The sequence below is a fragment of the Pleurodeles waltl genome, chromosome 1_2, assembly GCF_031143425.1.
Source record: "Pleurodeles waltl isolate 20211129_DDA chromosome 1_2, aPleWal1.hap1.20221129, whole genome shotgun sequence".
NCBI classification, from domain to species: Eukaryota; Metazoa; Chordata; class Amphibia; order Caudata; family Salamandridae; genus Pleurodeles; species Pleurodeles waltl.
In genome coordinates, this window is record NC_090437.1 from 171,866,964 (window position 1) to 171,887,506 (window position 20,543).

The window sequence follows — 20,543 nt, forward strand, 5'->3', positions numbered from 1 at the left end:
ATTTAGAAAGCAGAGAGAGCATAACCACTGAGGTTCTGGTTAGCAGAGCCTCAGTGAGACAGTTAGTCATCACACAGGGAACACATACAGGGCACACTTATGAGCACTGGGGCCCTGGCTGGCAGGGTCCCAGTGACAAATAGACTAAAACAACATATATACAGTGAAATATGGGGGTAACATGCCAGGCAAGATGGTATTTTCCTACAACAAGGCATGCCCCTTTGGGACATGGCAGCACTAGGAGCTCTGAGGCGCCTTTCAGGCTTTGAGACACAGGACTTAATAAGAATTTCTAGGATGGGACACTACCAACTGAAGCCTACGGAAGTGTACCGTTACCTACAGGTTAGACATGCACTGAGGGCGGCGATATCGAAGGTGTCAACTGTAGGCAGGGATGCGGGTACCACACAATTTGAGTCTGTCCGAAAATACAAAGTTACTGAGGTAACTGATTGTCACCCAAATGGCGAAACAATGTCTTGAATATCTGGGAGGAAAAGGACTTGCTCTGGTTGGATCGTGAATGGTTAAAGTTGGGGTGAGCGACCTCCAAAAGGAACACTGCCATGATGTGGGGGGTGGATCAAACACCTCAGTTAGAAGGGTGGAATCATGAAACGGACTGGTGTATGTAGGCTGGGAGGGTTGTCTGTGAGGGTCGTGCTTCTCCCGAAAGTGGGTCAAACTTTCTGGCCACTGGAATGACTAAAGAGGCAACATTTGTGGCACAATAGACACAGGGGACGCCGGCAGGTCAAAAGTGAACAAACCACTTCTGATGGGACAGCTACTAACAGGGGGAAGGCTGATAGTGGGAAAGGTTTTAGCATCACTAGATGTGGAAAATCTGAGGTTCTATCGCTGCTTCTTTTTGTTGTGTTTTGGTTTGGTTTGGGAAAAAAAAATGTATTTCCTGTCTGGGTGTTCTGGGGGATGGGAGGATTCAATGTTAACTGTCTGTGGCTCTGCTTGAGGGGACCCAGAATATTATGTCTAACAATATTTTTTAAATGGGCAATACTTCCAGACACTGTTGGGCGGCAATTTTGTCTGTGTGCATTGTGGATTATCTTGATTTATAAAATCAATAAAAGTACTACAAAAATGTATTGTAAATCATCTTACATATCACAATACCCTTACCATTTTGCAGAGAAGGCTATAAATGCACTATCATTTACTAATTTGATTATGAGTTGTTGTTTCATATACATGCTTTTAGGTATTGTTGTTTATTGGTATAAATATTGTAAGGTCATAAGCTTTGTATATTGTGCCAAAGTTATTTGAGAGTTTTATAGAGTGCGAACATGAAGCCAACATGTCCCAAAAGTATCAGAGTGCTGTACAAAGTACAACCCATCCTGCTACAGAGCAAATGAAATCCCTCATCAAAGTATATATACATATATAGACGTTTGTTTGCCCATGATACTAGACAAGAATTGTTTTCGAGGCACACACTCCTGCTACAATCTAAGAGGGTCAAGAGGACCTAGGTTCACCCTTGAACCCAGAAGGAATCTGTTGTGTAGCAGTTTTTACCTTCTTTCTTAAAGGCTATCTTAAAGGTGTTCGTACTGATCTCAGATGGAAGAAAGTTCCATATTCTCAGGTCGACCGGAGAAAATATGAGAATAGGACTTAAACTTTCTGAATTTCTGGGATTCCAGATGTAGGGATTTAGCACTCCTACAGGAGCAGCTATTGCTGACATTGTAAGCTTTTATTTGAGGTATCAGTGAGTATCGTAGAGTGGGGCTTTGTGGGCGAGGAACACAATTTTTAGCTGGATCCTGGCTTCGATAGGGAGCCAGAAGAGAGTCTTGAGTGAAGGAGTAATATGGTTGAAGCGCTGTGCACGGTATCAGTCTTGCTGCAGCATTAACGAACAAGTTGCTTACCTTTGGAAATGAATTATCTGTTAGAGACATATTCTAGTTGAAGATTCCTTACCTTAGAATTTTCTCCAGGTGTCAGTCTGGATCCAGAGATTTTTCTAGAGCAGTTCCCCTGCACACCATTAGGTGGCGTCAGTCGGCTCTGCTTCCATCGTTAGCATAGTGTTCGCCGGATATGACATCGTGGGTCTATATAGGTGCCACCCCGGCGCGCTGACATCAGTTTCTTTTCACGACTTTCCATGCCAGAAGCATGAAGCCATGAAGAACACTGACCCTGGTACATCAGAACTAGGGCCCTGAAAAGGAAGGCCCTGTCTATAGAAATCAGTTTGCAGAGCACGGAGGATGGGTGGGTCGGTAAGGAATCTGCAACTAGAATATGTCTCTACCAGATAATTTGTTACCAAAGGTAAGTAACTTGTTCATCTGATAGAGTCTTCTAGTTGTAGATTTCTTACCTTAGAATAGATATCCAAGCAATACCATTCCTGGAGGTGAGTCTGCGAACCAAAATCATACTAGGATGCCCTGCAGGACCGAAACGTCCCTTCAGACCTGACTGTCCAGGCAGTAGCGTTTGGTGAACATGTGCAATGATGCCCATGTTGCTGCCTGGCAGATGTTCAGGACTGGAACTCCGTGAGCTAAGCAGTGGTTGCAGCTGTTGCTCTAATGGAGTGAGCACGTAAACACTCCGGGGGTTGCCAACGCATAGCACATTTGATATGCAAAGAACAACCCAAGTGGAGATGGTACTCTTCTGCACTGCCCGACCTTTCTTTGCACCCTCATCACCCACAAAGAGTTGATCGAGAACGGAGAAGGAGGAAACATATGGGTAAGACCCTTCAGGAATCTACCTACAATAGGAGATTTAAACAAACAGGGTTGGTCAGGTAATCTCAGGAAAGTTGAGAGGGCAGACAAGTAACCCTTGAGAGTGCCCAAAGCAGAGCCCTGCTGGGCTAGAGAAAGAACAAACAAAATAAACTATGATAGAGGGGCAGAGAGGAGGTCAACAGACTTATCTGTACACCATGCCATAAATTTGTTCCAACAACAGGCGTATATGGTTTTTGTGAATGGACGCCTGGCTGCCAAGATAACATTACAGACTTCACGTGGAAGGTCAAAAGTTGCCAACTGCCACCGCTCAATCTCCATGCAAGAAGTCGGAGACTGGACAGGTTCGGGTGGAGAACCGTCCCCTGCTGTTGTGACAGAAGATCCTCCTGAAGGGGCAGTCTGAGTGAAGGATCAATGGCCATGCTCAAGAGCTAGAGATACCAGACTTTTCGTGCCCAGTCTGGAGTCATGAGGATTACTTGGGCCTTGGCGTACCTGATCTTCTTGAGAACTCTGTGCAGAAGTGGTATGGATGGAAAGGTGTGGAGAAGGCATGAGTTCCACTCGAGACAAAAAGCGCCGCCCTGGAAACTCCCACGTGCAAAAGCTGACATTGCGCATGCTTTGCGAAGGCAAACAAACCCAACCAACGCCCTCCGCACTATTGAAATAGACCTTGCACCACCGCCGGATGAAGACGCCATTTGTAATTGACCAGGCATTGATTGCTGAGTTCATCCGTTCTGGCGTTCAGAGAGCCTGCCATTTGCTGAACCAGCAGGGATATGCCCCGATGTTCCAGCCATGATAGAGGCGCAGAACCTCCTGACTATGGGTCCACGGCCCTACCCTGCCCTGCTTGTTGCAGTACCACATAGCAGTGGTGTTGTCTGTGAAAAGCTGCACCACTTTCCCTTTGAGAGAGGGAAGGAATGCTTTAAATGCTAGCCTGATCACTCTGAGCTCCAAAAGAATGATATGGAGCCCGGACTCCGCCGGAGACAAAACGCCTCTGATCTCCGCCTCTCCTATGTGGCTGCTACATCCCAGAAGTGACGCATCTGTCACTACTCTCAGATCTGGTTGGGGAAGAGAGAGGGATCTGCCTCTGACCCACTCATGGTTCAAAAACAACCACTGCAGATCTTGCGCAGCTCCCTCTGAGATCTGGACCATGTCGGAGAGATTCCCCTGTTGCTGTGCCCAACTTCAGGTCCCACTGCAGAGCCCACATATGCCATCTGGCATGTGTCACCAGCAGGAGGTCATGAGGCCCAGCAGCCTTAGAGTCCTTCTCACCGAATCCAGGAAAGAGGCTGAAGCATCGGTATCATACCCTTAATATCCTAGACTCGTGGCTCAGGGGGATAGGCCCAAACTGCACTGTGTCCAGAACAGCTCAAATGAAAGGGAGTGTCTGAGAGGGAGTCAGGTGTGACTTCGGCATGTTTATAGTGAAACCCAGCGACTGCAGGAGGTCTGCCATAGTTTGAAGGTGGGAGACTACAACCTGGGTTGAGCCTGCCTTGAAAAGCCAGTCATTGAGGTAGGAGAAGACTGAAACCCCTAACCTGCGCAGATAAGCTGCGACCACTGCCATCACTTTGGTGAACACCCAAGGGGCACTGGTAAGGCCAAAGGAGAGCACGGTAAACTTAAAATGCTTGTGGCCTACTATGAATCGCAAATAACATCTGTGGACGGGCAGGACAGGAATATGAAAATATGCGTCCTGCAATTCTAATGCTACTACCCAGTCTCCTGGGTCAAGGGAAGAGAAGACCTAAGCCAGAGTGAGCATTTTGAAGAGATTGAGGGACTGGAGGTCTAGGATAGGGTGTAGGCCCTTGTCCTTTTTGGGGACCAGACAGTAGCGGGAATAACAACCATGACCTACTTCTGGCACAGGGACCCTCTCTGTGTCTCCCTTGGCCAAGAGAGCCGTAACCTCCTCGCGAAGAAGTGCCAAGTGATCCTCTGTCATCCGATCGTAGGATAGTGGCTTGGATGGAGGGGTAGTCTCAAAGAAGAGGGAGTAGCACCTTTGGACTATTTGCAAAAACCACTTGTCTGACATGATGTATTTCCAGCGGGGCAGGTGATGCCAAATACTGCCTCCAACTGGTCCCTGTTGGGGAAGTGTCAGACTGGGAAGGTTTGGAGGCTGCAGCGGGAGGGGTGGTGGACTGGGCAGATCGCTGGCTCCCTGATCCACAAGGACGTTGGATCTCACATCCCCGGCCACGCAGAGACTGGGCAGCATGTGCGGCACAGTGGCTTGAGAGAAAGGGACATGGATGGGCGCCCCTTCCGTAGCCACAAAAGGGGCGAAAAGCAGACAGAGGGGCGAGGGGTAGCTGCGAGGACCGAGCCATGGCCTGGGACTCCTTAAAGCTCTCGAGCGCCGAGTCCGCTTTGTCTCCGAAGACACGGGTGTCATCAAAGGGCACATCCGCAGCTTAGACATCCCCCAAAAAGCCAGACGTCCTCAACCAAGCGTGGTATCCCAAGGCCACCGCCGAAAACAACCGATCTACTCAGTGAGTCTGTCGTATCCAGTCCACATTGTATCGTGAACTTAGCTGCATCTCTCCCATCAGCGACAGCTTTGGAGAGAATGGTCCGGGCCTCCCCCGGGACCTGTGACAGCACCTGCGGAACCGTGTCCTATAAAGTATGTGTTCACGGACCGCAATGCCAGACTGGGGGAAGGAAACATTTTCTTCTCAAGCTAATTCAGTCTTTTACATTCCCTATCCGGGGGTGGGAAGGGAATGCACCTGGGGATGTAGAGCCCTGGATAACCATGCTCTCAAGGATGGGGATTACTGGGTCATGAGGCGCAGGCCTATGGTGGCGGGCGATTGTCCTATTAACAGCAGCCCCTGTGCTTGGTTTGGACAAAGTCCCGAGCAGGACATCAGAGAGGGCCTCATTGAAGGGCAAGAGAGGTTCAGAAGAGGAAGCCCCAGGCTGAAGCACTTCAGTCAGGAGGTTGGTCCTGATGGCCACAAAAGGCAGCTCGAGGCCAAGGACCTCGGCTGCTCTCCTCCTCACCAGTGAATACGATGCCCCTACTCCATAGCCACGGTAGGGGGAGAAAGCATGCCAGCTTAAGGGGAATTGTCTAGACCACTGGCTTCACCCAGGCCCTAAGCCCAGTCCATGAGGTCATCAAACTAGTATTCTGAAGGGTCCAGCAACCCCTCCATACTTTCACCATACCTTTACCCATAAGAATAAGGGTCAGGAATCAACCTAGGGAATAAGATCCCCGCTGAATTGGCGTAAAGTGACACTGGTCCGGCTTCATGTCGGAGTCAGCAAGTATGGGATTGACGCCGACCGTGGGCCCGGGTGGCGCGAGGAGTGTCGACGTCTGCACCGGCGTCGGGGAAGATCCGTTCCCGATCCAGAAACAGATCCTTGGGTGCCCTCCGGAGCCTAAGCCAAGGCCTCTGGCGCAAAACCCAGGAGGGCCCCTTCTGGCCTGCCTGTCCCAAAGGTGCACCAGCAGGGTTGGACTGCCAAAAAATGAGGCGCATGACCTCATAGAACTCCCAAAGTTGGGCAGGGGTGGCTCTGGCTCCAGGAAACTTGTGGAGGCGCAGAGTCAACCCAGCAGTAGGATCCAATGACAGAGGCCTAGAGCGACGACGCTCCTTTTCCCGTGTCGCATCATCTGACCGACAAGGTGAAGACAAAGAATGTTTGCTCTTCTTTGACGACTTCCTATGCTTACCCAAAGATTTTGAATGAGATGAAGCGTGTGGGCTCTGCGAGCAGTCTCGGACCTTCCTCTCGACCGAGTCCGGGAGCGACAGAGCTGAGCGCCAGGCCACAAGAAGCTTAAGGGACCGCTCCCTTAAAGCCTTGGGGTTATGACCCGGCACTCGGAACACGACTTCGGGTTGTGGTCATGCTCCAAACACCAAAGACTCATGGAATGCGGATCCGCCACGTACATCATTCGATGATAGGAGTCGCAGGGTTTGAAGCCAGTCTTCCCTGACGACATCTCGACACACCAGAATGTCAAAACATCTTTGACAAAAGTCCAAAAGAAGCCAGTCAAAAAGTGACTGTAGGGCAACTCTTCTTCAGATCTGCTCGTAGGCTGGCGCAGAAAGAAAAGAACTGACGTCAGTGCGCAGGGGTGAAGCCTAAATATGGCCCGCAATGTCATAACCGGCGAACAATATGACAACGCCAGACGAGAAGTCGACCGATGCCACCTAAAGGCGCGCAGAGGTACCACTCAAGAAAACTCTCTGAATTCAGACAGATGCCTGGGGGAAATTCTAAGGTAAGAAATCTGCAACTAGAAATCTCTATCAGATACTTGCCTTAAGTAGAGCGATTTGTGATTTTGGTAACCCAGTCAGGGTCATACTCCCACAGTCCCGCTTACATACTGCTAGAGACTGAACAATGGTCTTGAAATCTGAAGGCAGCATGAACTGCTTCATCATTTTTTGAGCATGTAGGGTTGGTGAGTGGCGCAGAAAGTGGATACACTAATGTGAGCTTAACTGTTAAGGTGTTTGACCAGGGTTTGTCACGGTTTTCAATGGTCTTACCGTCGAAGCTGAGAGGCGTAGGGGAACGATCCTTGTTCCGGTAGGTTCTGCTCTGGCCGAGGTAGGGGCGACCCCTTCCAGTAGCCACGGTGCTGTTTGGTATGAGCAAACCACTACAGTCCGTGCCCTCCAGAAGGAGTCCCAGAGGAAAAACCCCAGTAGGGTAAAAAACCTCCACAGGAACTCCCTGAAATGAAAGGAGGACACCAGGGCGTTAGGATCGAGGATCAGGAAGACTGGAAAACAAGGCAGGACAGGAACAGACAGGATTCGCAGGAGAAGATCAATCGGAGCGTGACTACCACCAAGGAGTGTTGCAACGCAATGGACAAGCAGTTGGAATCCCCTTATATACCCCTGGACAGGAAGTAAGAAACAGGAAGTAGAACACCACCATCTTGGATTGGGGAGAAGACAACAATAGTGAATGAGGTATGTGTGTTTAACAATGCATGCTGGGCAGACAGGAAGTGGTCAGCATGCTGGGAAGAAGAGAGACAAGTATAAAGTACCCCAAGTGTAAGGGTTCGGTTTGATCCAGGAACATCGGTAAGTGGTTGGCAGGAAAAGGACATGCAAGAAGAATGTTAAGCGCAAACAGCGCTGATGCGGCCATGCCTGAACCCCCCCGGGGTCTCAGGCTCTGCCGCTTCTGCCTTTACGGCAGAACTTAAAATAGGGCAAGCGGCGAGTGCCGCGACCCCTAGACCGGCTCCCTGGAGCCTCCATGGCTCCCGCCCGGGCCGCGGCAACTCCCGCGACCTGAGCGTCGGCCGCGGCGCTCTCGGCGACCCGGGCGCCGGCCACGGCAGAATAAACGTGCCGCGCTGCGGTAACCGGAGCCCGCGGCCGCGGGGAGCGTCGCGGCATAACAGGGTTATTCAGTGGGACTCAGCTGTGGTTGGTTTGCACTTGAGGGCGTCAAAGTGGTGGATCTATTTTGATATGGATGTGGTGGTGTTGGGTGGTGAGATAAAAAGGACTTCAGCTTTCAGGAAGCTTAATTTGAGGTGGTAATGTGCTAGCCAGTTTTGGGTTATAGTTAGTGTGTTGTTGAGCCGGATGATATCTTCCCTGGAGAAAATGTTCACATAGAGCTGGTGCTATCAGCAGAAATGTGGTAGGTGATGTTCTCTTTGTGTAGCTGTTGTGTGAGTTACGGATTGTTCTAGGGGAGGTCCAAAAAGTGTTATATTGCAAAAAACAAATGCTAACCTGCTGCAGACTGACAAATCCGCTTTGCCTTCACACATATATAGGATGGGTTGGCCGTAGTCTGTGTGGGTATTTTTTAAAGGATTAGTACCATTTTCTATAGAGTCTGCAGATCAAACAATGGTAGCAGAGACTCCAAATGGATAACTGGAGCTAAAAGCTTTCTTGTCCAATGGGGGTGGCTTTTATTTTTTAATCTAGATTTACAGTCAGACTCTAAACCACGATTTGAAGGTTGTTTGCAGACTAACGGTTTTGATGTATCTAATTTTTAACCCTTTCAAGACCACTGAAACATTGCAGTAATGCTAATTTCTTGGCAACAACTAAAGATTTAATTCCAACAAAGCAATGGCACGTCCCTGAGTAAAGTTTTATTTTCCTGCCACGTTTCTGTAGCAAAGAGGAAATATGAAAATGCTGCTTATTCGACCACGACTTTAAGTGTACTCCCCCTTGACAGGTTTGCATTAAACTCAAATTATCACTAGTAAGCTAGAAACTGTGTCTGTCTGCCAAGTGTTTTGAAGAGCCATAAAACCACCAAAGTTGTTAGCTAATTCATATTTGTTAACCCTGTATCTATTCCCACATCTAACTCCCCTCTGCACTTCGAATCAACATGAACTATGAGATTTCTCTACTGGGTTTAGTATATTAATAGCCTGCAGATTTCATGGAGGAGACAAAGCAGAGAGGAAAGAGGAAAGGAAAGAAAGGGGATGGATGGATGGAGGGCAAAGATAGAGAGAGTAAAAAGTTAAGTGTAGAAGAGGAGAGAACTCGAGATTTAGAAAAAAGAGAGAGACTGAATAGAGGATGGTGAGAAGTGAAAGAATAGAGTAAGGAGGTGAAAATGGGAGAGTGGAGTGAATGGCAAAGTGAAAGGTGATGATAGGAAGTACAGAAGGCAACAGGATATTAATGGTCTGTAACAACAAGAAAAGAATGGACGGTGCCCATGCACTATCTAAGCTCCTTTGAATTCCAACAGTCTAGTGATCTGATTTTGAGGTACAGTACTGGAAAACCCTTTCATTCGTAGAGGAAGTGCTGAATCAGGAGAAGAATCTAGAGGCAGAATTTCCCTCACAATAGGGATGGTATGGTGAAGGAATTATCTCCAAAGATTATCCTCCAGTTTTAGCACTTTCTATAAAACAGGATTTTCTGTTGCCATCCAACTCTAAATTATAATCTAGATCTACCCACCCCCACAGGGAAAACAAGGTCCCTCATTTCCCTGGCTCTCTTTTGGAAGTGTGTGGAGCTCAAGGTGCTTGTGCTCAAAGATAAAGAGCTTCTGAGAGGCTAGTTTGATTGGTCCACATCTGAAAACACCATGGGCAGCCACAGCGGACAGTCACTCATAGTTGCTATGAATATTTATTTTGGACAGGTCTGATGTGAAATCTTACACCAGCACAGGGCCAAAAGGTGCACTGTGGGATGAATATACCTTTTCTGCAAAGAAGCTCAAGTCATGTTAGAAAAGGGGTGCCACAGTGACCTGTGAGCTGTTTTAATGCAGTTTGTAGAACAGTGCGCAACTATGTTAGGTGTACTTTCTGACAGTTATGTCAAATGTTTTGTTCCAGTTGCTATAAAGTGTCACTCAAAATGCCACACAATGCACTGAAACGTCACAAATAATTTAACTGACATCACGAAAAAATTTAAATCTTGGCAGCTAGGTAGTTTAAATATAACAACAATAACAGTGGTGGGCGTAAATAACATCAGCCTAAAAGAAGAGCTGCTACACTCCGAGGTTTCTAGGGCAGGGAGAGAGTGAGTGGTTGGCAGAGACTGCTGAGAAGGGGAGTAGGGGGATTTCGAACAAGGGAGTGACAGGTCCACTCAATGTTGGTTAGCTAGAAAACAATCAAATGTTTTTGATTAAAACATTGGAAGAAGATAAAGGTGTATATTGTTGGGCGATAGCTGATAATAAAAGACAAAAGAAGAGATGATGTTCCTGATGGGGGTGGTGTGGAATCAAAAGACAAAAAGGCCCAGATAGAATCGTGGGGTATCCACCCTTAGGTGCATATTACCAAAAGACAGAGGAGTGATCAGGTTGGCTGAAAGAGAATCAGTCGAGTGAGCACCCTGGTGTCCAGGGAGACAATATCGTGATGGGTTAATGTCAGTACTGTATACTTTCTGAGTAGTCAAGGAGATGAGTAAAGGAGAGAGATTGTTATGGTGGGATGTGTGGTGGAAGTTGGACGTTTGTGCCAGTGTCATCTCAGTGAACAGGATGTGTTAGGATAAATTATGAGATGTAAGAAAGAGGGTGATTAGCTTGATCGTTAGGCAGTCAAGCAATTTCGTAAAAAAAGAGTGTTGGGACACGGACCAACAACAGTAAGGCAAGAGGAAGCATAATATTGTAAGCGTTCTGGGTAGACCCCAGTGAGGCTGAAGAGTTTGTAACAACATGAGAGAGTACTTTGAAAGGGAGTGTAAGGGGGTTAATGATTTGGGGCCAAAGGAATGGAAGGGAGCACATGACAGAAGTATGTGACTAAGCTAATCTGGAGAGGCAGGATAATGTGGGCAAAGCAGTGTATTCACATATCTGCTTTAATTATCCCTGTGATTCCTGTTACCTCACATCATTTCTGGTTGAGGATTATAGTGGAAGAGGGTCATTTGATATTGTGTCATATAGTGTGTTGCATGTTGGAAGGTGTGTTGCACAATTTGGAATATAAATATAAAGTGTGATTGATAAGATGATTGATGCCATGGTGTGATTAACTGTAGTATAATGTGTAATGGGATGATGTGGTCTGGTGGTGTGTGTGTATATGATGATGGTGGGATATGCTGTGTTGTGAATTGGTATGTTATGGTGTGATGTGGAGTAGTAATGTGTGCTGTGGTGTTGGGTGGTGGTTTGTTGCAGTAAGATACAGTTCTAGAGGTGTGGTGTGGTGTGTTATGGTCTTATATTAACAAAATGTAGGGTTGGATTGTGTCGGATGGTCTGCTTGGTGCCTTTATAATTACAAAATGCCGCTGAAGACAGCTTCTTCCTGTGTGTGTGTCATGGGTGGATCCCTACATCTGGTTCTATTTGCTAGGGTCTGTCTTTTTGTGTTTGTGTGTGGGTATGTGTCCCCACTTGTGTGTCTTTTGGATGAAAATCGCCAGTGTCTGGAAGTGAACTCTGGAGCAACCAAGTTGTATGTTAAAGATTGGAAACTGAGTCGGCATTCCCCCATATTTGATCTGCGACCCGCAGGTCACTCTCCATTGCAGGGCGAACATTTAACCCACTGAGCAACACGCTAAAACCTGTAGTAGTTGAAGCAGGCACTGGTATTTCATAGGACATAGTGAAGCATAGCATTCATGCCCTCTGGACTACCTATTGATGGTCTACGACACAGTGGCTCAATGATTTCTTGAGGCAACAAACATGCACATCCATCCAAGAACAAACATAATCAATGAATCAGTGTGGGTAACCATTCCAAATGGAATGCCTTGTGCATAAGCCCACTTTTGCATCCGTCGGGTATATTTTATGTGGTAAACCTTTGACCAACTCTGGTTACCCAAAGCGCATAACTGGGTTATGTGGGATTAGGGTAGTTCACTTCATCCCCATTGGCGTAGCCAGGAAGAAGCAACTGTGTTGGTACATGAGAGGGCTTATCTGTACATAGAACAGGGCTTAGTGTATTGGCACTGAACCAGAGTATAGTGTGGATCCCCACACCCACAGGCTCTAGTTTGCTATCTGTTCTCCGGCTCTACCCTGTGAGATGAAGCAGAAAACAGTGCTTCCACTTTGTATAGAGAGAAATAACAATTTCGACTGAATACATTCCCAACTCAAAGCTGTGCCAAGAAAGGTTGATTACCAAACATAACTTATGGTAACCAACATATTCATATTAGGTATAACCTACCTGGGTATTTTAAACTCAACCTAGATCCGCCAGACGATCACGTCACACACCATGGAAATCTGCACACAAGATTCAATCTCAGTCTCATTCAATGGTACGTGTTCAGGGGTCCACATATTACAACACAGGGTCTGTGGATCTCTCCTATATTTCTAGTTAGGAGGGCAAGCTAGCGACAAACCTAGACAGTTAACATCCTACCAAGAACAAGAGGGCACAGGACCATACAAGGATGGGCAAGGGAGTAAATGTGGAAAGAACAGGTAGGAACCTGCAGACACATTTGAAATTTACCTCCTTCACTCTCAACCTGGGTGAACAGGAGGTAGGCTACCCTCACCCATAAACCCTAGAATGCAGCTAGTAAGGCATGCTTATCAAGTAGGTCTATCTCCGGCCTAGGGTTGCTCCTGATGCTTATCCTGACAATACGTCTAAATACCGATGTGGCTATTCTCGCTACCAACTACTTACACACACACACACACACACTCATGCAAAAGAGAGATGAAAAGATGTACACCCACCCAGTAGCAGAACCCAACTGACTATACATTTGCAGCCAAGTAATACTGCTGTCATTCAGCACCTCCGCCTGAGCAATCACGAGACACCCATCAGACTACTGTCAGAGTCACGCCCAGAGTACATCCAGCTTTTTGTAGCTAAGGAATATCCAATTATCTTCATCACCTCAAGCAGCATTTGTACAGCTTAAATGTGCTGGAAGGACTCTCTACCACCCAGAGAAACCCATGTCATGGCAAAACTTGCAAACATCATGCAAAGCACGCAATCTACAAAGAGGGGGAATATATACAAATAAAATCCAAAATAGCTATTGAGAGAACTTTGCGATTGACCTCCATTTTCCTAGCCCCATACAGTGGTTTAAGTGGGTGTGTTATTAGTCAGAGGCTGACTATTAAAGATGTCCTCACTGAAACATGGCTATGACTATTCCTGTGAGGAGCAGCTTTAGATGTAATCCAGTTAAAACAGTGTTCTGATGCTTTGCTGTACATAAAGATCTGCTTCTCCTTGTATCTCTAGAACTTTCTATTCCCTTGTATTTTACCTGAAGTGAAATGATTGCTTGTTTCCTCTCTGGTGTCATGTTGACTCGAATCATGTTCTTGTTCCATCATCAAAGCATTGTCACAATTTGGATATGAAGGCTCTACAAGGTGAAAAAATAGTAATCACATTCTAAATACTAACTATTGTACCATTAGTATTGTGATAGCTTGGTCATCGCTGGTAGTGAGTCCATCCCCTTGTAGCGTTCTGGTTGTCATTCTTTCACAGGTTAATAGGAACAACATAGAGGTAAGCAACCCCAAAGGTGGCAGCACTGTAGCTTCCAAGCAGATCTCTGTTGTCTATGAAGTCTTCAGAATATCCTTGGGATTTGGCAAACCGTAATTTCAATGGCTAAAATTTAAACCACAGACTTTTAATGGGGAAAGTGCCAAAACAAAGCGCAGAAGGAAAATAAATTAGATAAAGGAGTCAACATGACATGAGGCTGTTCGGCAGCTAAGCACTGCGCGATATCTCATGCAATAGGTCAGTTACTGCCACTATGATGGTAAAACGTGACTCAAACTTCGATAGTAGAACTTCAAGGCTAAACCTCTACAGAAGTTAGTGAAATGGAATGAGAAAAGGTAAAACACAAAAAAATCAAGAACAGCTCAATTAGAGTAAATTATTTCAAATCAAATAGACTTTTGATTATCATTGACAAGGATCACGCACACACGGATCACATTTAAAAATAGTACAGTATATCCACATAGCACATAAAACTTGACTTATCTTCCCACCATTGAAAACAATAATATCAGTAACTACTGTGCTAACAACATCTGCATCTCCTGCAAAAGATCACAGAAAAGGCAACTGTCATCCGACTGCAAATTAACACAAAGTGACTCCTGCACTGCTACCAATAAGGCTTCAGACCATGCTGCAGTTCATAGACAGCATGCATCTAGGTCGTGGATTATATCCAGCCCTCCACCGGTAACTGTGAGCCCTGCTTCCTGGTCCTCCTGTGTATGGCAAAAAGAGACGCCAACAATCAAGCACTGAGCAACAGCCAGTCAACATGCATGGAAATATATGAAACAGTATTACACGTTTTGCCAAAGATCAGCAAAGCACTTTGAAAAATACCCTTGACCATCCAAACCCAGCTCATTAATGCCTACATGGGCCAATAAACAGACTTGTCTGTATGTGTGAGGCACATACCATACCTTATTTATTATCATACTGAGGGTGGCATTTCCGTTCCAGGTGTGCACCATAATCGTTTGTGATATATACTTGTTTACCAATAGTAGGGTTAAATAACCTTACACAGATAGCATCGGGTCATGTAAACCGCTCCATCTTTAGCGTAATGCTCAGCCTATTTACTAACTATATATAATGGTTAACAGGTTTATTTTATTTTCCTATGTCATCTACCTCCCTCAGTATCTGAGACTCTTGTTGAAGACCCTAGAACTGGAAAATCAATCATTTGTAAACAAAATGAGTCCTCTCTGCAGAGCAAAGATATTAACATAGCTTCCATAGGTATGTATTGCTTACATGAAACCAGGCTACTGCACTGATCAACAACAATGAAGTTGGGACATTTCTTTCATACTGGTGATAAATAAAGCAAAGGAGTGAACATCTCGAGAACTCAATACGTACATTTTTTAGCACAGGGGAAGAGAGGATCGCTTAGGGAATAAAAAAAGGATTATTGAAGCTCAAACTAAATACCCATGAATGTCAGTTCCCCAGGGGTAGATGTGATTACTTACATTCAACCCAAATCAGATGACTTTCTTATGTTAAATGTAATGATACACTAATGCTTGAATAAATATAAATCCAGTGCACAATACTGATTAGTCTGGTCATGGTCAGCTTAAGCAGTCCTGCCCAAACAGAGAGTAGGTAGAGTGGTGTAGGATTTATCGGCATTACAACTGTCTGTAATCACACAAGGTACTGTGATGACTGGACCAACCCACCCCTACCCTGACTGCTGACTACTGCGCTTATGGGGTTATTTAAAGTTTGACAGCCCGGCTAACGAAACACCGTTGTGGAGGAGGCACCATTGGTGACACACCATCAGCAGATAGGCCACAAAACTTAAAAGTTGCCCACTGCTGTGGGAGGCGTTTTTACCCCAATAGGGCTCCCACCTGCACGGCAATAGTGCTTTGGGAAGAAAATACATCTCTGTCAGGTTACTGTGTTATAGTGTCATTTATAGACCTCTAAGGTGGAGATCCATCTCCAGGGCCCACGTAACTCGTTATTTGTGGATGACATTTCAAAAGGGTTTCTGTCTGGAAGCGCAATGAATTTTATAGCAATGTCGGACTAAAGGTAAGCTAATGGAAATGGCAATGAGTGGGCTACACTTAATTTCGATGGATCCTCTGCTATATTTACCACCTGTGCCAGATCTGCTCATGAGTATTCCTTGTGGTGGATTTGGTGGCGGTGGTTCTGACATTGGGAAGAGAGCATTTGCCTGTATTCTAAATGAGAACGGAGAAACACAAAAGTGGACAGAAAGTATATCCACCATTTTTGGTGGATAGTCCGTTACTACTCATCCCTAAATGAGACACATACTTCTCATCCGTAACTAAACATGAAGATAATTTCCAAAAGGTTATCATGTTCCAAGTGGGAAGTGGCTTGATGACATATTTCTCTTTTAGTGATGGACGAAAAAACAGATGTTGTTAATGCCTTATTATGAACACCCAACTGCTTCAAAATCTAGGGTTTTATAGTCTCTGAATTCCAGCAGAAGGCAGACATTTTATAAAACTATAAACTTCGCACTTGTATAGCGCACTACTCACCTGTTAGGGTCTCAAGGCACTGTATGCATACCGCTGTGGAACCCCTCCTGGCTTTTCCCTGTGAGGCACCCACTCCTGGACAGTCCCAGGGTGAAGCCAGGCATCCAAGCGCTGTGAGGGCCATTGTGGAGATTAAGCAAGCTATTGCCTAGAGTTACAGAGTGGGACCGATTAATTGGATTAGGCACCGAGGTGAGAATTATCTGGTCCAAGGGAATTGAGCCCAAGACCCACCGAGGTGGGAATTGAACCCTGGTCCCGGGCCAGATCTCTGCATCAGGGTCTGCCGTTCTAACCATTGTGCCACACTTCTCTACTGGTACCTGGTATTATACTGTATACAACACAGATTTGAACTTTTCCACCCAGAGACGCATTAACAGTAATTTTTAAAGAAAATACAGATATTTTATCATTCTAGATCCATAACTAATAATGCAATGTTCTTCAACTGTTGAAGAATGAAGGCTCTGGTGCCTTTTAGCTATTTCCTCAGCACTATTTTCTTTCCTGCTCAGGTTTAGCTCTGTATGTCCAGTAAATAATGTATATTTCTAGATTCAAAGCATTTCATGGAAAGCTAACATCTTTATGGATACAGTAAAAGGGCTTCAGAACATAAGAGGTAGTGAGGAGGAAGACCTGGGCAAGGGCTTATCCTCCTAAATAGCCTATATATATTAACCAAACAGAAACCCAGCCCTAACCTACATGTTTAATCCTCCATACAAAGTTGGAAAACTTCTTGGTTTCCTTTGAAAACCCTCACCCACCAGGGTTAGCCCTTGGTGGCATGCTTCATCATTGTGTCCTTCCCATTCCGCTACAGAACGAGGCATGCTGCGACTGGCGAATTACATGGCAGCACCTTTTTTATAATCCACTGTGCTTAAAGAAGAAATAAAAATACCTGCCTCTCAGGGAAAAATATATTTTAATTCATGGCCTAATGGCGATAAGGTAACAAACAGGGTCAGTAAAAGGAGGGGTATATTATGTACCTACCTTTCTAATATATGTGGTCTACATATTTCAAGTCTACCCCAAGGCTTTTTGACAGAACCAAGAGGCTACCCCTCCCAAGCCTGTAACACCTATTTCCAAAGAGGAGGGTATAACACCCTCCTCCCAAAGGAAATGCATTGTTCTGCCTTCCTGGGATTGAGTTTCTCAGTCCCCAGGAGGGCAGAAACCTGTCTGTGAGGTGGTAGCAGCTGGGGCTGCAGTGGAAACCTCAGAGAGCTGGTTTGGCAGTACTGGGGGCCCATGGTGGATCCCCCAGGGTGCATGGGATTGCCCCCCCCAATACTAGATTTGGAATGGGGGACAATTCCATGATCTTAGACACCTCACACGGCCATATTCGGAGTTACCATTGAAGCTACTTATATGTATTGACATATGTGCAGTGCACACGTGTAATGGTATCCCCGCACTCACGAAGTCTGGGGAATTGGCCCTGGAGAACGTGAGGGCACCTTTGCTAGTGCAAGGGTGCCCTCACACTTAGTAATTTTGCACCTAGCCTTCAGTAAATGAAGGTTAGACATTTAGGTGACTTATAAGTTACTTAAGTGCAGTGAAAATGGCGTGGAATAGTGTGGGCACTATTTCACTCAGGCTGCAATGGTAGTCCTGAAGAAAGCTTTGCCTGAGCTCGTTGTGGGTGGCAAAAGGAATGCTGCAGCCTACAAGGATCTCCTAGAACCCCAATGCCCTGGGTACCTAGGTACCATATACTAGGGACTTATAAGGGGGGGTCCAGTGTGCCAATTGGAATATGAAGTCACTGAACTATAGTGACTAATTTGGAAGCAGAGAGAGCATAAGCACTGGAGTTCTGGTTAGCAGAACTTCAGGGACACAGTTAAGCACTACTGACAACACACATATTAGGCCACAAACTATGAGCACTGGGGTCCTGGCCAGCAGGATCCCAGTGAGTCAGGCAAACCATACTGACAAATAGGCTGAAATTGGGGGTAACATGCCAAGAAAGATGGTACTTTCCTACACAGGGTTGCTGTTTCTCTTGGGTTGGAGCAGGACAGGGCTGCTGTCCTATAAGCTCTCCACTAGGACAGGGCTGCTGTCCTAAGTGTTCAGAGGTAGTGCAGGGCTGCTGCACTAAAGTTTCTCTGGAAGGGCTGGAGGTTTGCTCCAAATTTACTAAAACTGTGAAATTTTGCTGGTCTAGTGGTTCCATAGAGAGGTACTTTTACCTCTGGGGGTCCAGCTGTGTAAACTGAGGGCTCCCTTGGTACAGGTTCCACCTCAGGAGAAGTTTCTACCACCACAGGAATGGTATCCTTAGTGGTAGGGTGGGAAAGGGATACTTTGATACCCTTTTTACCAGTTGGTGGAGAGGGATCCCGAGATTTCAGGCCTTTTTCTCTCCTTTGCTTTTTCATTTCAACTGAAATAAGAGGAAGCAATTCCTCAGGGTTACCCAGCATGGATCCTAAACTCTACCTCAGCCCAACCGGAGGCCTCTAGGTCATTACCTAAGATACAGTCTACAGGTAAGCTAAGTGTACCACCACCTAAGTGCTAAGTTGCACTACAGCTAAGGGGAGAGACTGAGCGGAGTTGTTAACATCAGTAACCTGGTACGTCTGTCCAAAGAGGTGTTGTGCAGGTGACACCAAGTTTTCAGTCATCAAAGTGATTCTGGCACCTGTGACCCTGTAGGCCTGGGCCTCAACACCATTTATTACAATTGACTGCTTGTACTCGTCCATGCTAAGGGGACAAGCAGCCAAGGTGGCAAGGCCAATGCCACCAAGTGTGACAGAAACTGTCTTGGGTGTGTCTAGCCCAGTCTCTATGATGGACCCAAAAGTGAATTCAACTACACCCTTTGACTATTGACAGTAATGCCACCACTATTATCACTACTGCTAGGGGCACTAGAGCTTGATGTATTAGTGGTTGTGTGCTCAGGGCCTTTACCTGGGCAGGACTTATACCCTGGCCTATGGCCTCTACCTCTGCACTCATAGCACCAGGGCTTTTTATTGTGTGTAGAGTGAGAAGAAGAGCAAGATGATTTATCCCCACCCCCAGAGGAGTGTTGTCGACCTGAAGAAGGATCTTTGTGTTTACTTTTATCCCCATGATTATCCTGAGATTTTTCACCATCTTTCTTCTTTTCTTTGTCACCCCCTGTATGAGCTTTTCTGCTCACCCTTGTTCTGACCCATTTGTCTGCCTTCTTTCCCACTTCTTGGGGAGAAGTCAGATCTGAGTCCACAAGATGCTGGTGCAACAAGTCAGACACACAACTATTCAATATATGCTCTCTCAAAATCCGATTATAAAGGGCCCTGTTAATTGGACACTTTACTGCCATTTACACAACCCTCTAAAGCTTTCACAGAACAGCCAACAAAGTGAACCCAATCTTGTGAAGATTCTTTCTTGGTTTCCCCAAACTTGATTCTGTATTGTTCTGTGGTTGGGCCAAAACCATAAATGAGTGCATTCTTTAAAATGTTGTAGTTGTCTGCATCCTCATCCCTAACAGTGAGGAGTCTGTCCCTCCCTTTGCCAGAGAAGGACAACCAAAGTATAGCAGCCTACTTTTTTTTAGGGACCCTTTGAACTTTACAGGCCCTCTCAAGAGCAGCAAACCACTTTTGAATACCATCCCCCACCTTGTTTTGGGCAACAATTTTGTGTAAGTTTCTGGAGCTAATGTTGTCTTCCCTGACCTCATGAGTCCTGAAACTTTCAATGCTGCTGCCGCCATGGGGAACTAACCCCAGCCCCTGCCTTTCTCTTTCTACAGCTAAGACTTCCCTATCTAGGGCCAGCTATTGCTGTTTCAGCCTCAGTCTAGCCTCTCCCAATCTCAGCTTTCTGAGTTCCCTATCTAGGGAGTTATCCTCAGGGTGGGATATGTGAGACCCTTCAGAGACTGAGGTAATGTGAGAATGGGCAGAAGTAGATCTCTCCCTAACTGGTGTAACCCTAGTGACCTGGCCTCTAGGTGTAAAGGGTGTGAGACCCCTTTCCACTACCAGCCACACTATGTGGTTTGTTAAGGGAAAGATCTGTGGAAGGACCCTCCCCTGGATCTTCAGGACCCTCTCCTGAATCTACCTGGGTGGAATCTCCCTCTACCTCCCCTTCAGATTGTACCTGACCATCAGGATGCTCCTTGTCATCTTGCAA

The 20,543-nt window shown here is 46.1% G+C and overlaps 1 protein-coding gene across 12 annotated transcripts in view; it reads right to left on the reverse strand.

Moving 5' to 3' along the window:
- LOC138299112 (zinc finger protein ZFP2-like) overlaps window positions 1-20,543 on the reverse strand; it is a 193,739-nt gene that overhangs the window by 95,022 nt on the left and 78,174 nt on the right. For 11 of the 12 annotated variants that reach the window (XR_011204712.1, XR_011204714.1, XM_069237204.1 and 8 more), the window contains one exon: window positions 13,556-13,657. The exons of the other annotated variant lie outside the window; for it this stretch is intronic. Coding sequence is in view for 9 of the 11 variants with exons in the window: in XM_069237204.1 (XP_069093305.1) it covers window positions 13,556-13,657 (102 nt within the window). In the remaining 2 variants the exon portion in view is untranslated. The remainder of the gene's footprint in view (window positions 1-13,555; window positions 13,658-20,543) is intronic. 12 annotated transcript variants of the gene reach the window in all.